This window comes from Saimiri boliviensis, chromosome 14, assembly GCF_048565385.1.
Source record: "Saimiri boliviensis isolate mSaiBol1 chromosome 14, mSaiBol1.pri, whole genome shotgun sequence".
Taxonomy (NCBI): Eukaryota; Metazoa; Chordata; class Mammalia; order Primates; family Cebidae; genus Saimiri; species Saimiri boliviensis.
In genome coordinates, this window is record NC_133462.1 from 22,857,885 (window position 1) to 22,872,637 (window position 14,753).

Here is a 14,753-nt window from a genome sequence, read left to right on the forward strand (position 1 = left end):
GAACTCAATCAATATTAGTTATTTTTCTAGTTTGAAAGTTATTGTTATTAATTCTGAAAATGTTAAAATCTAGTAAGAATTTTGTGGCAAACTCCTTTAACAATAAGAATGTGCCGAATTAACTAACTGTGGTTTTTGCCAATCAGCAGTAGGGATTTCAGCAATTGAGGTAAGTTACCAAGACCAAAGTACTAATTTTATTAAAGTCTTGACTTCAGAGTGGAGGCTAGTACATGCTTTTTTCCCTTTTAATAGGCTTATCCTAAAGAGAGATATAGCAAAATTGGTAGTATGAACAAGAAATTTTGAAACCCTCATTACAATTGCAATGTAAAACTGAAATCAGGCTTTGAAATATATGAATTCACATTACTTACAGATAAGTCTCTAAGAGTTGGAATAGTTGCAAAACAGATTGTTTCATACTCATAACGTCTATATTTTCCCTGTGATTTTATGTAAGTTTTGCGGAGATTAAATATCTGAACTATTTTATACAGTGAAAGCTGAATGCACTAGTATTTTTCCTGAAGTTCTATATCAAGAGAGACTAGGCTAACAGTCTTTTGGAGGATTCCTTAGGCTACTAACTCCCTTACCTAGGGAAAACTGTAAGGATTTCCTGCAGATGATGGCTTTTTTTTTTTTTTTTTTTGAGATGGAGTCTTGCTCTGTCAGCAGGCTGGAGTGCAGTGGTGTGATCTCTGCTCACTGCAACCTCTGTCTCCCGGGTTCAAGTGATTCTCCTGCCTCAGCCTCCCGAGTAGTTGGGACTACAGGCATCTACCAACACACCTAGCTAGTTTTTGTATTTTTAGTAGAGACAGGGGTTTCACCATGTTGGCCAGGATGGTCTCAATCTCTTGACCTCGTGACACACCTGCCTGGGCCTCCCAAAGTGCTGGGATTACAGGCGTGAGCCACCACGCTGGGCCCAGATGATGGCTTCTTTAGCCATTCCGGTTCTATAGCAGTAGTTTTCAAGAGGAGTGAGGGGAGAGATTGTGCCTTCAGCCCAGCCCCAGGGCGTTTGGCAATGTCTGGTGACATTTTTGGTTGTCTTGGCCAGGGGAAAGGTGCTTCCACGAGCGGGCAGAGGTGAAGATGCCGCAGAGCAGCCTACAGCACACAGGACCCTCCCTGCCCCTGGTGGCAAAGATTTCTCTGGCTCTTCAATGTGCCACTGCTGAGAAACCCTGTGAATGCTACAGCAGGATTATTTATTTATTTATTTATTTATTTATTTATTTATTTATTTAGAGACAGAATCTCACTCTGTTGCCAGGTGCCAGGCTGGAGTGCAGGGAAGAGATGTCGGCTCACTGCAACCTCCGCCTCCTGAGCAATTCTCCTGCCTCAGCCTCCCGAGTAGCTGGGACTACAGACGCGCGCCACCACGCCCAGCTAATTTTTACATTTTAGTAGAGACGGGGTTTCACTATGTTGGCCAGGATGGTCTCGATCTCTTGACCTTGTGAACCACCTGACTCGGCCTCCCAAAGTGCTGGGATTACAGGTGTGAGCCACCGCACCCAGCCTGGTTTTGTGTGTGTGTGTGTGGGGGGAGGGGGTTGTTTTTTTGAGATGGGGTCTCCCTCTGTTGCCTAGGCTGGAGTGTAGTTTCGTGATCTTGACTCACTGCAACCTCTGCCTCCTGGGTTCAAGCGTTTCTCCAGCAGGGGGTTCTTAAACTTGATGGTGCATCAGCATCACTTGGGGGGCTGGTTAAATGCAAATTTCTGGACTGAACTCCTGGGCTTCTGATTTGGTAGGTCCAGAGTGGGACCAAAACACATGCATGTTTACAGGATCCCAAGAGACGCTGATGCTGTTTATCTGAGGATGACACTTCAAGAGCCAATGCTTCCTAGGACAGTTTACTTCTTATACAATGTCCTTACTTAATTTTATTATGAACAATAGACCTCAGTTGTCAAATAGCTTAAAAAAATCAGTAAAATTTCAATAGCTGAGACATAAAAGAACTGAACCTACATGCACACAGGCAGTGTGAAAGATGGTTACTGCTTGGTACATCTTCAGTGGTGAGAAAAACATTCATGAGCTTTATCTTTTCTGTGAGGAGTGTGCTTTAATCTTCAGAATCACTGTGTAAATGTAAACTGACTGGATTCCTCAGTAACATATACTGTTTAATCCTTAATTGTTGGTGTCTAGATGTTTTTAATAAGTTTCAGTTATTTACATTGGAGCAATAACATTTCCAGAGGCAGAGAGGCATAAATTTATTTGTGTGTTTTTTTAATATCTAGGAGTTACCACAGAGTTTTTGCTAATGGTAAATGTTTTGATAAGACAGGTTCATGATAGAACATATTGTTTTTGAAATATTTACAATATAGCATTTAGCAATATTTTCTTTAGCTTGAAACCTTTAGTTCACAAAATCCTACATGAAAATATAAGCAAATAAACGCCAAAGCTGAACTGCTCTAGCTGATCCTCTCTGTGGGAGGATCCATCACCCCCGCTTTCAGCCTCTCTCCCAAATCAGGGGTTCTACACAGTAGTTTTAAGTCCATTGTTCTAACTTAAAATAAAATTTAAAGGAAAAAAATCTAAAAGAAGCTGTTAAGTTTTTTTTAAAAAGAGAGGGCAGAAGCTCAATTGGATAAAAGAGTCTGTGCTATCTGCCCTGGTGATGATTCAAGACTGTCAATGTCTAAGATGTGACAGAAAGAGCCACACACAGTCAACCTGACCACTGATCACTGTCTCTGAAATTCTCTGAATTAAAGGGTAGTTCATGCTGTTTCAGAAACTAGTCAAATGAGAATATGAAAAATTCACTTACTTCCTATTGATACTGAAGAACAGATTTTAAAAAGCCTACTTAAACTCTATTTATGTGTCTAATTCTCTCATGAAGATAAGTATCTAATAAAATATGCAGCTTAAAGTAAGATACTTTTTAAAAAAAAATCTCTTACTCTATACAAATCAGGTAATGGGGGAAAATAATTTTTCTACTTTCATTTCAAAATAGGTCTGAAAACATCTTATTTTCAGAATTTGCATCAGCTGAATAGTAAGAGTCTAAACCAAAATTAATTATAATTATCAACGCTATAGTACTTTTCACTATCATGTTTTTACTTGTTAAAACTATTTGGGAAAAAGATCCATTTTTCTATCAATGTCAACTTCAGTAAGAAGCTCAGGGAGTATTTATAACCTCCACAAAGCACTCTATTTACCAAATAATACACAAAATATATTGAATCAAAGTAATTATTTTGCTAAATACATGAATGACAAGAATGAGGAAAATCAGTCTTACCTTATAGCACAGATACAGCAGAATTAATATCGGTACTGAATATCGCATTATACATATCTATGTAAGAAAGACACTATTTAGATTACAAGTATTTTGAACTTTTTTTTTTTTTTTTTTGGAGAGACAGGGTCCTGCTATATTGCCCAGGCTGGCCTCAAATTTTTGGTCTCAAGTGATCTTCCCGTCTCAGCCTCCTGAGCAGCTACAATTACAGGAGTAAGCCACTGTGCCCAGCTTTTTTGAACACTTCTGCCTTACAGTTTTGCTCTGTAAATATATGCCTTTAAAAAAAATACCAAAAATAGAATTTAATGGAGCACAAGTCTCCAATATGTAGAATAACTGAGTCGATATTAGGATCCTAATCATTTTTAAGATATCTGCAGCTTCTACCATATTGCCACCTAGTGAATTTATAGAGAACAAACAATTCAAAACTGCATTCATAGGCTCTGAAAAATTATCATACATGTATCAATAATTATCTTTACAAAAATTCATTATAATAATAACAGTTATAATTCTGGACAACGGAATTATTGGTAATTTTAATTCCCCTTTTGTGCTTTGTATTTCCAAATTCTGTACAATGAACATATCTAACTTACAGTCTGAGGGAAAAGTAATTTTGAAAATAAAATTATTTTAAAATATTTCCTTATAAAATCTTAATACGTCAATTATGTATTTTTAGTTTCAATTTCAGGATCCATTTTATCTCATTGATGGAGATTTTTTTTCAGGCAACTATTAAAAAAAAAAGAAGTGGTATGAAAGAAATATTACGAGTCATAAACAGGAGACGGGAAAAGGGATGACACTGACCCTCTTTGGCTTATAAAGACGGACTGACTTCAGAAGTAACTCCCATATTTCGGGGCTACACAGGCCGAATGATGCGAACACACACATGTGTGACGTCCATAGGTATTTCATTCTGTAAGAACAGACACAGGCACACGTTAGGAACCACTAGTTGTGTGTAAACCTGGATTCTGAGATACCTATAAAGGCAGCTTTACAGTCTATGACAGCAAAATCGTACTTAAAATTATGCAGATGCCATTTGCTGAAGGGTTTGTTTTAACTCTGCTGCCTTTTGAGAACTGTGTTTTGAGTAAAACATAGAGGCATGTTTGTAATTAATTGTAAAAACTGGTGATGCATACTTTATACTGAGAGAAGACAGTACATAAGGATGATTTTATGGGAACCATGATCATTAATGAAGATGACTGTCACTTTCCAAATTATATTGGTAGATAACATCAAAAGTGGTCAAATTAAAAAATTAACAAACAGGTAAGACAAAAATACCTCATTGTACTCAATGCCAAGAATCCAAACAGAATGGTATGTATTAAGTTGTAGGCAGTTTCTGGTTTCAGGTCAACAGTACCTTTTTCCATTTTACCCATGGATTGTTGATTTGTAGAATCACTGAGTAAAATAGTAACATACAAAATGTAAGCTGGAAATGTAACTTTAGTTAAATCTTTTAAAAGAAGTAATGATAACAAATGTATGCCTTTATGTATTCAGAAATTGATTATTTCCCTAAGATGAAATGAATTCTCATTGATCAATTTTGAATTTATGAGGCTAAAAATGTCACAATATAAATGCATTACTGAGAAAAACTAAAATTTCACAGCAGCTCTGAAGTAAGAATTTAAAGGGTTTCAATTCTTTAATTTTACAAATAAGTAAAAGCAAAAACCACATCCATTAACTTGGAATTCAGTTCACTTATGACCCTCCCAAAAATGACATTTTTAACCTAGCAATACCTCGTGATATCCAAAAGATGATTTTTATCAAATACATCTACATTAAACTTCTTACACCAAATAAAAGTAACATTAATTCGTTAACATCATCTAATACCAAGTTCATATTCTATTTTCAGTTTGCATCAATTGCTTTTTTCAGGAGGTTTCTTTGAATCAGGATCTAAGAACTGCATGCTACATTTCACTAATATATCTCTTTAAATGTCTTTTGATCTATAAAAGTATCTCCTTTTTTTAAAAAGCAGGCCATTTGTTTGTGGAAGAATATGGAACATTTGTCCTGAAACTGTTCCCATCTCCCGGGTGTGGCTCACAGTGTTGTTTAGACATTTCTCCATGCTATGCTTCTTGTAAACTTGTAATTAGATCTAGAAGTTTATTAGACACAAGTTCATTTTTTTTTTTTTTTTTGGCAAGAACACTTCATAGAATTATGATGCATAGTAGTCCCTCTTATCTGTGGATTCACGTTCTGTGATTTGTTACTGAGGAAACTGTTGTCCAAAAACATTAAATGGAAAATTCCAGAAATAAACCATAGTTTTGAATTACATGCTGTTCTGTGTTGCATGATGAAATCTCTCCATTCCTGCCTGTCCCACCTGAGATGCAGATCAATCATCGTCCCTTGATCCTGTGTTTCCACACTGTATATGCTACCCATCCATTACAGACAGATACAACTACTAATATAGTAAGATACATTTAAATGTCCCAGGATTGTTTGTGCTCAAGCAGCCGTTATTTTACTTAATAAAGTCCCAAAGTGCAAGAAAGTGATCCTGGCATGTTTCTATAATTGTTGTATTTTATTATTATTGTTGTTAATTTCTTACCATGATTAATTTGCAAATTAAACTTTATCATGGGATGTATGTATGGGAAAAAAACAGTTTAGAGAGGGTCTGGAACCATCCGAGGTTTCAGGCATCCAAAGATGGACTTGAAACATATCCCCACAGAAAGGGGGACGGCTCTACTCCAGGTCACATCACACTGCGAAGCACACACTACCTGGCTGTCTCCACTTCAGTGATGTTAAGACTGATCAGTGACTTTAGATGGTGCACAATTTGTCAAAGGAAAAGAAAACAATAGTAAAGGCTACTAGTTTAAGATGAAAACTTTCATGAAAGTCTACTGACCTCTCACACACACCCAATAGAACTGGGTACATATGATGCTTCTCTATGTAACTAGAGATCTTTTATTTCCTAGAAATCCTCTTTTTCCTACCAGAGATACATAGGAAAATTAAAAGGATACTCTAAGGCAGTTCTTGCCATTGATAATTCACCATTGGAATCTTTACTCAAATACTACAACTCAAACACTGGTTTCTATATTGGTACAAAAAGGTTACTCCAAACAAGGAGAATATCCATAAACAGGGCAACGTGTAAAAAATAAATAAAAATAAAACAGACAAGGAGATTATCTGCTCTTATCCTCTCTAGATAACCTAGGAGAAGTCTGAAGCACCTTGCCCGTAACTCAGTCAAGCTGGAAGGCTCTGATTAATTCCATGAACACAGAACACTGGGCCCCTTTCAGATGTACTCTTCACATTAATGCAGATGTATACATAAAAGTCATAGTAACTGGCAGGGTGCAGTGGCTCACGCCTGTCATCCTGACACTTTGGGAGGCTGAGGTGGGTGGATCACTTGAGGTCAGGAGTTTGACACTAGGCTGGCCAACATGGTGAAACCCCATCTCTATTAAAAATACAAAAGTTAGCCAGGGGGGATTGTGTGTGCCTGTAATCCCAGCTACTCAGGAGGCTGAGGCAAGAGAATTGCCTGAACCCAGAAGTCGGAGGTTGCAGTGACCTGAGATTACACCACTGCCCTCCAGCCCGGGCAAGAGTGAGACTCATCTCTAAAACAAAACAAAACAACACAAAACAACAAGTCATAGTGTCATCCTTCCTAGTACTAAAAAGGCAGAAATACTTTAAATACTTCGCACTGACAAAAGGCCCTTATTTAAAAGTTAATTCATATTAAGACACAGTCACATGCCATGTAAGAACATTCCGGTCAACAACAGATGGCACATATCACAATGGATTCGTAAGATTACAATAGAGCTGAAAAACTGCTATTGCCTAGTGACATCACAGCCATTATAAAATAACACCATAGCACAATTACTTTGTTTTTTAAACAGATTTATTGTAGCCTAAGTGTATAGTATTTATAAAGTCTACGATAGTGTATGGTAACGTCCTAGGCCTTTACATTTACTCATAGGCTCTCACAGAGCAACTTCCAGTCCTGCCAGCTCCATTTATGATGACTGCCCTAAAGAGGTATACAATTTTTAATCTTTACGGTATTTTTTAAAAATAAAGACAGGGTGTCACTCTATTTTCCAGGCTAGAGTGCAACGGTGCAATTATAGTTCACTGAAACCTCAGACTCCTGGGTTCAGGTGATCCTCCTGCCTCAGCCTCCCGAGTTGATGGCACTACAGGTTTGCACCATCATGCCTGGCTAATTAAAAAGAATTTTTTTTGTAGAGATGGGGTCTTGCTATATTGCCCAGGCTGGTCTGGAACTCCTGGCCTAAAGCAATCCTCCTTCTTAGCCTCCCAAAGCACTGGGATTACAGGTGTGAGCCTCCACACCTGGCCTTTATATTTTTACTGTACCTGTTCTATGTTTAGATATATTTAGATACATAAATACCATTGTGTTACAACTGCCTACAGTACTCAACATAGTAACTTGGTGTCCAGGTTTGTAGGATAGCAATAAGTTATACCACATAGCCTAGGTGCGTAGTAGGCCATACTATATATGTTTGTGTAAGTATACTCTATGATATTCACACAATGATAAAATTGCTTAATACACATTTCTCAGAAGATATCCCCCTTGTTAAGTGACACGACTGTACTATGATTCTTTACTTTTATGTAGTGCTCTTCCTCTAATAAAGTCCTAACATCCCTATCTGGTAGATGAAAACGCTCTAAAATCTTTTATCTATGATCATATACCAAATCAGCCTCCAGAGATGGCTCACAGATTCACACAGAGCATGGCAGACATTTTCATAAAGATACTGCAGGCCCACTGAACTTCCTGCTTTGTATGCAGTCTAGAGTCCTCTCGACACTTGGTGTGTCTGAATAGTACTAAATCACACTGTCCAGAATAATTTCCATCTATTTTCACAGGGCTAAATTTATCCTGGGTTAGGTATAAAAAAGAACACTTCTGAAAGATAGTAAAATAGTTTATGGTCAATGAAATATTTTCATGGTTCAATGTTGCTTCATTCTTAATAATCATAAAAACCTCTCAACTGCTCTGGACTCATTTTAATTACAGCCCTCTCATGGCTGTGAAACACAGTTCACCAGCACCTTAATTGGCAAGGTAACTATACAGAAAAAGGGCTTCCTTGTGAGCTTCATTAACTTTTCACAAATGACAGTAGCTTCAACTTCTTACACTTATTTTTCTTTCAGTTTAACAAGAATAGTCAATGGAAAAGCCCCCAGCAGCTTGATGAGTAGATATTCTTACAAGTTTTTTAAAAGGCTTTACACTCCTGATTTTTTTCTTTCAGTAGATTAATAGCCATGCTAAGTTTAAAAAATTGTTTTTAAATTGGTAGTTATTACTCAAAACTTTCAGTAGATACTAGTTATTATGGTCCACTCCAACATTATGAACCCTGAAGCAAGATGGAAGAAAACAAATAACAATAATTAATTCTTTTAATGGTCACATTTTTTTATTTTATTTTATTTTATTTTATTTTATTTTATTTTATTTTATTTTTTTTTGAGACGGAGTTTCGCTCTTGTTACCCAGGCTGGAGTGCAATGGCGCGATCTCGGCTCACCGCAACCTCCGCCTCCTGGGTTCAGGCGATTCTCCTGCCTCAGCCTCCTGAGTAGCTGGGATTACAGGCACGCGCCACCATGCCCAGCTAATTTTTTGTATTTTTTAGTAGAGATGGGGTTTCACCATGTTGACCAGGATGGTCTCGATCTCTTGACCTTGTGATCCACCCGCCTCGGCCTCCCAAAGTGCTGGGATTACAGGCTTGAGCCACCGCGCCCGGCCGTATTTTATTTTTTTATTTGAGACGGAGTTTCGCTCTTGTTACCCAGGCTGGAGTGCAATGGCGTGATCTCGGCTCACCGCAACCTCTGCCTCCTGGGTTCAGGCAATTCTCCTGCCTCAGCCTCCTGAGTTGCTGGGATTACAGGCACGCACCACCATGCCCAGTTAATTTTTAGTATTTTTAGTAGAGACGGGGTTTCACTATGTTGACCAGGATGGTCTCGATCTCTTGACCTTGTGATCCACCCGCCTCGGCCTCCCAAAGTGCTGGGATTACAGGCTTGAGCCACCGTGCCCGGCCTAACAATAATTAATTCTTACATTTCAAGAGTAATAAAAAAGGCAGCTAGAGGAGAAAGGCAGAAAAACATAGGATGCTGATGATGGAAACACAACAGAGGCTTATGAGTCAACAGTGAGAATGAAACCAGTTTACAACAGCTTGTACCTGCCAAAGTCTAGGCACCAGACACTATTTTAAGTTCTCACTTATTTCTCACAAAACCCTGTAGAGTAAGTACTTTCAGTCTTCCCATTCTAAAGATAAGGAAGTGGATATATTGAAAGGTTATGTAACTGGCTCAAGGATCACTTTGTTCCCAAGAGTGCAGGCCAAGACTTAAGCCCAAACTGGGTGCAATCTGATCATGACTCTGTTGTCTCTTAGCTACTGGGAGTAGAGTCCATTCTAAATGAGGTATGTTCCCCCTCAAAGATGAATACTGTTACTCTGTTCTGTGTCTGATATTCTGATTTTCAACTGCGCAACTTTTCTGCAACATGAAACAAGTTCATTAAAGGAGAACATTAAATTTCTGAAATATACCATACCTGAGTTTATGAAAGGCAACAACTAAAGCTACTATCACTGTGATGGACAGAACAAATATGTAAGCATAAAAAAGCAGAGTATCTGAAAGCCTTCCGAATGTATTAAAAGGCAAGAGGCCAAAAGCTTCTTCACACAGATAGAGATTTGCATCAAAATCCCTAGGGAATAAATGGAAAGTAAAGTATTAAATTCAATATAAGACAGGGAAACAACATTACATCTTTCCTCAAAAGGAGTCCGCAATTAATAGTTGAAGGCACAAAGACAACTTAAGTTTTAAAGTCCCTGCTGATTCAATAGAAAATAGCAAACACAGATTTTCAATTCAGTTATACCTTGTTGCTCCAAGCCCAAATTTTGCCTTCAGAAATTTAAATATGTGTTCATCTGACTTCAGGTTAAGAATTTTCTATTGGGGAAAGAGAAAACAAAAATTGCTATTAGTCCTTTAGGCATGGTTTCCGGATAATTTCCCATTGAATTTATATATATTCAGTGTCCAATTTCATAGGAGCATGTGGGTGTATAAAATCAGTAAATGTTCACAGTAGTTCTCAGAACTGAGGAATTCCAAAGTAGGGACTTCCAAACTCCTTCCAATCCCCACCCCCTTTTTAGCATAATCCTTTATTCAAAAAAAAATCTTATACATAAGTTAAATATGCAAAATAGGTAAAAGATGAGTTTTTTTTTTTGTTTCAGGGAGAGGGAGAAGGCTGAGGCATAGTGAGCACAAGTTTTCAGACCAGAAAACTGACAAGACGATGATCTGAAACCTCAAATAGATACGCCACCCACAGGGCCTGTCTGGCTTTGGGGTTTTGTTCTGTGATTACAATCGATCCAAGACTTATTCACTTAAAGACAATTCAAGACAGTTGTAACCCTTAAGGGGTGGACAGACAAATATGAGTGTTCATTAGTGATTACAATTTTAATTCATAGGATTCTATTTTAAATTTGTGACTTAAAAAAATCCATATATAATAATATAAATGGTAAAGAAATTCTATCAGGCTTCCTGTGACCAACCTTCTAGGACAGGCAAAATTATCTGAAGAAATCAATGTAGTTTTGCTCTAGCATAAAAACAAATGGAATATCAAGGACCAAGAACTATACCTTTAATAAAGCCTACCCTGAAAAAAAAAATTAAAAAGCCAATAAAAACATTTAAAATGCATGTTAAACTAAGCAGAGCCCCTGGGGCAATGTAAAAATCTTAGCAAAGCACCTACTGGACATAAAACCAATGGATGCCTATGATACTAAATGAGTTGTTCTGTTAGGGCTGTTAAAGTCAATTAAATGTTGGGAAAAATGAACTCAACTCTTCTTTCTAGCAGAAAGTGGATAGTAAGGCCAGTTTACTTACTAACTGAACTCAATAAAAATCATGTCTTTTTTGTTTTGTTTTACTACCACAGTATAGAAAACTATGTGTATACTATGGTACTAAAAATAAAATTTTTAAATTTAGAGAAATATTTGTTTGTTTAATGCTTTTTAAGTTAAGCTCTTTAAAGTTTCATAACAAAAGGTGAGTAAGTTCAAGGTGGAACATGTTGAAGAGTACATAGAAATTAATGACTAAAATCAACAAAATAATCCTTGTTACTAAGACAGAGTTAAAGCTGAGTCTGTTTGAAGCAAAACTAGTAACTCTTTAGACATGCTAATATACTTTATAAAGCAAGAAGGTATTTAAAATTGATATTTTCATAGAAGCCAGCTATGGTGGTACACACTTGTAGTCCCAGCAACTTGGGAGGCTAAGGTGGGAGGGCTGTTTGATACCAGGTATTCAGTGCTAGCCTGGGAAAAAGTAAGACCCTGTCTCTAAAAAAATTAGTTTATTAAAAAAGAAAAAGAAAATTTCAAAAATCATCTCCAGTGCCATTAAGTTAATTAATACATTAAATATGTCATTTTCAAAACTTACCTTAATTATGTTGTTGAGAAAAAGTGTCAAACATAAAACCATAAATAAATGTAACAAAAGTTTCCCAAGCCTATTAAGGAAGCTTCCAGTTTTCAGATTTTTCTAGAAATTAAAAGAGTTATGTTTTAATTCTTAAGTTTTAATATAACTTCATAAACAGTGAGGATGAGCTTACTTAAGGATTTAAAAACACTGGCTAATAAAACATAAAGGGAAAATATACATGGAAAATACAACCTCCTCATTTTCATGATGGTACACTGTCTTAACATTTGTGATTCTCGAGTAGAAAATGAATCTTTTAATAATAAGCTTTATAAGATGAGAAAATGTGTCCTAGTCTTTTTTTCCTAATTATTTTTTAAGACCTTAGCAACTGGAGGATTGGGGTCTGCCCTTTGGAAGGTACTCAGGATATGGTGACTAAACAAACTGTTACATCTTTTATCCATTCATTCTTACCTCACAGATACAGTTACAAGTCAATTACATAAAAGACCTATGGGTATAAAAAGAAGTACATTGTATCCTCTGACATATAATAGTGTTCTTATAACCGTCAGATAATTTTACACATTGTTAAACATAGTATCTAAACAGTCCAAATAAGAGTAATGTTTATTTATATTTAAAGGTTAAAAGGATGACTTTGAACTGCTGTTTTTGATAGTCGACTAAAAGCCTGGTTCTAAAAAAATATTTATGGCCCAGCGTGGTGGCTCACACTTGTAATCCCAGTACCTTGGGAGGCCGATGGGGGCGGATCATGAGGTCAGGAGTTTGAGACCAGTCTGGCCAATACAGTGAAACCCTGTTTCTACTGAAAATACAAAAATTATCTGAGCGTGGTGGCGGGTGCCTATAATCCCAGCTACTCAGGAGTCTGAGGGAGGAGAATTGCTTGAGCTCGGGAGGTGGAGGTTGCAGTCAGCCGAGATTGTGCCACTGCACTCCAGCCTGGGTGACAGAGCAAGACTCCATCTCAAAAAAAAAAAAAAAAAAAAAAAAAAAAATTACACCTTGTCCATAAAAATTCTCACTCAAAAGACTAAGAAGAAGAATGATTTAGTCTTCTCAAAGTGGTAAACAAAATGGCTTCTTGACAGAGAAATGTTTCCAGCATATGTGAAAGAAAATAGGATGTTAAAATTTTAAGTAAAAACAAATGACTCATATTTTATGTAAACATTAATAAATGTAATTATATCAATAAAGCCAAAACAGAAAGTCATTGTTTTTAAACATGATTTTACAATACCCTAGGAAATGAAATGTCTCATTATTTCTGAAGTTATTTATTTGGAGTCTCAAAATTCTCAAAACAGAGTTAATATAGTGTGGAAGGACGGGGAAAAGAGTACTATTAGTATGTCAAAGAATAACAAGGTGACCACCAACGTGAAGGGCTGTGATGAACATGCTCCCACCACAAGCAGAGACTTTTCTTGCTCCTGAGTTCACATACATAAAAGTTAAAAACTTTTCTCCTTTGCTTAAAATTTAAATCATTCAACCAAGCTTCACTGGCTGATCCCCACATTGAAGGTAACATTCCAATTCTCTAAGAAATAACTGTCAAAGCAAAAGGATGACCTCACAAAGCCTGAAACAGAAATGTTACCACAGGCATTTGAAAAAGCACACACCACCACGTGTGCTTTTTAGTGGGAATTGTGTTGTAAATTATTTCCCTTCGTATGCTGTATGAAATAAGGTTCAATGAGCCACAAAATTAAAACAAAACAAAAAAAATTACTTTGATAAAGGACAAAAAAGAAGTCCTACCTGAAGTTTTCTTGCAATTAATACTGAAAGGTTAAAACTGATGAGCAGCGATCCAAGAATCATGGAATTAAAAAACTGAACAATGCAGACCAGGAGTAAACTTGTTATCTGTATTCCATAGAGCCATGTTGCCTGAAAGAACCAAAGACTAGATGAGTAGAAAGATTTTACCAACAGACTACCACATGCCAAGATGTTGGTCATGAGTTGGATACACCTCAGCTTACAAATAATGCACACTAGCTTCAAAAAACATGCCTGCAATCCATGCCTCATGCCTGTAATCCCAGCACTCTGGGAGGCCGAAGCTGGCAGATCATCTGAGGTCAAGAGTTCAAGACCAGCCTGGCCAACATGGTGAAACCCTATCTACATATATTAAAAAAAAAAAAAAATTAGCTGGGTGTAGTGGCGCGCCTGTGATCTTGGCTACTCAGGAGGTTGAGACAGGTGAATTGCTTGAACCCAGGAGGTGAAGGTTGCAGTGAGCTGAGATTGTACCACTGCACTCCAGCCTGGGCAACAGAGTATATCTCAAAAAACAAAGAACAAAACGTGATCTAAAAAAGGAACCTAAATCATATACATACCAACTGTTTATTTACTTTAATAACAGAAATCTTTTAAAAGGGAGGTAAACAGGGATAATATGAAGTAGAGGAAATAAACAAGAGCATAAATGTATTTATTCCTGGGAATTGGCAAGGGCTATTTGTAATTGTCAGTTCTCTTTTCAACCATTTCAGTTACTGTTTATGGCCAACAATAAGTACTTTACTCTGTTCTGTTATTTCCTAGTTTTCTATAATCTATACTTTAGGACTCATTTATTCCTTGCTTTGTATGAGTGTATGCCCAGATGCCCTGATTAGACTGCAAACCCCTCCTCCTACACAACCTTGTCATCTCTGACCTCACAGCTTCACAGCAGGCAGCACAGTACAGTGGGCAAGGACATCAGCTCTGGCACCAACAGCACCTGTACTGCAGTTTCGATTCTGGTGCAAACCAGCCA

The 14,753-nt window shown here is 37.1% G+C and overlaps 1 protein-coding gene across 3 annotated transcripts in view; it reads right to left on the reverse strand.

Moving 5' to 3' along the window:
• The window catches only part of DPY19L3 (dpy-19 like C-mannosyltransferase 3), a 78,187-nt gene that overhangs the window by 18,532 nt on the left and 44,902 nt on the right, over nt 1–14,753 (reverse strand). For all 3 annotated transcript variants that reach the window (XM_039466738.2, XM_039466739.2, XM_074386601.1), the window contains exons 9-15: nt 13,739–13,870; nt 11,954–12,055; nt 10,347–10,420; nt 10,011–10,169; nt 4,619–4,741; nt 4,127–4,238; nt 3,302–3,358 (exon numbers count right to left, since the gene is read on the reverse strand). In XM_039466738.2, the coding sequence (XP_039322672.1) occupies nt 3,302–3,358; nt 4,127–4,238; nt 4,619–4,741; nt 10,011–10,169; nt 10,347–10,420; nt 11,954–12,055; nt 13,739–13,870 (759 nt within the window). The remainder of the gene's footprint in view (nt 1–3,301; nt 3,359–4,126; nt 4,239–4,618; nt 4,742–10,010; nt 10,170–10,346; nt 10,421–11,953; nt 12,056–13,738; nt 13,871–14,753) is intronic.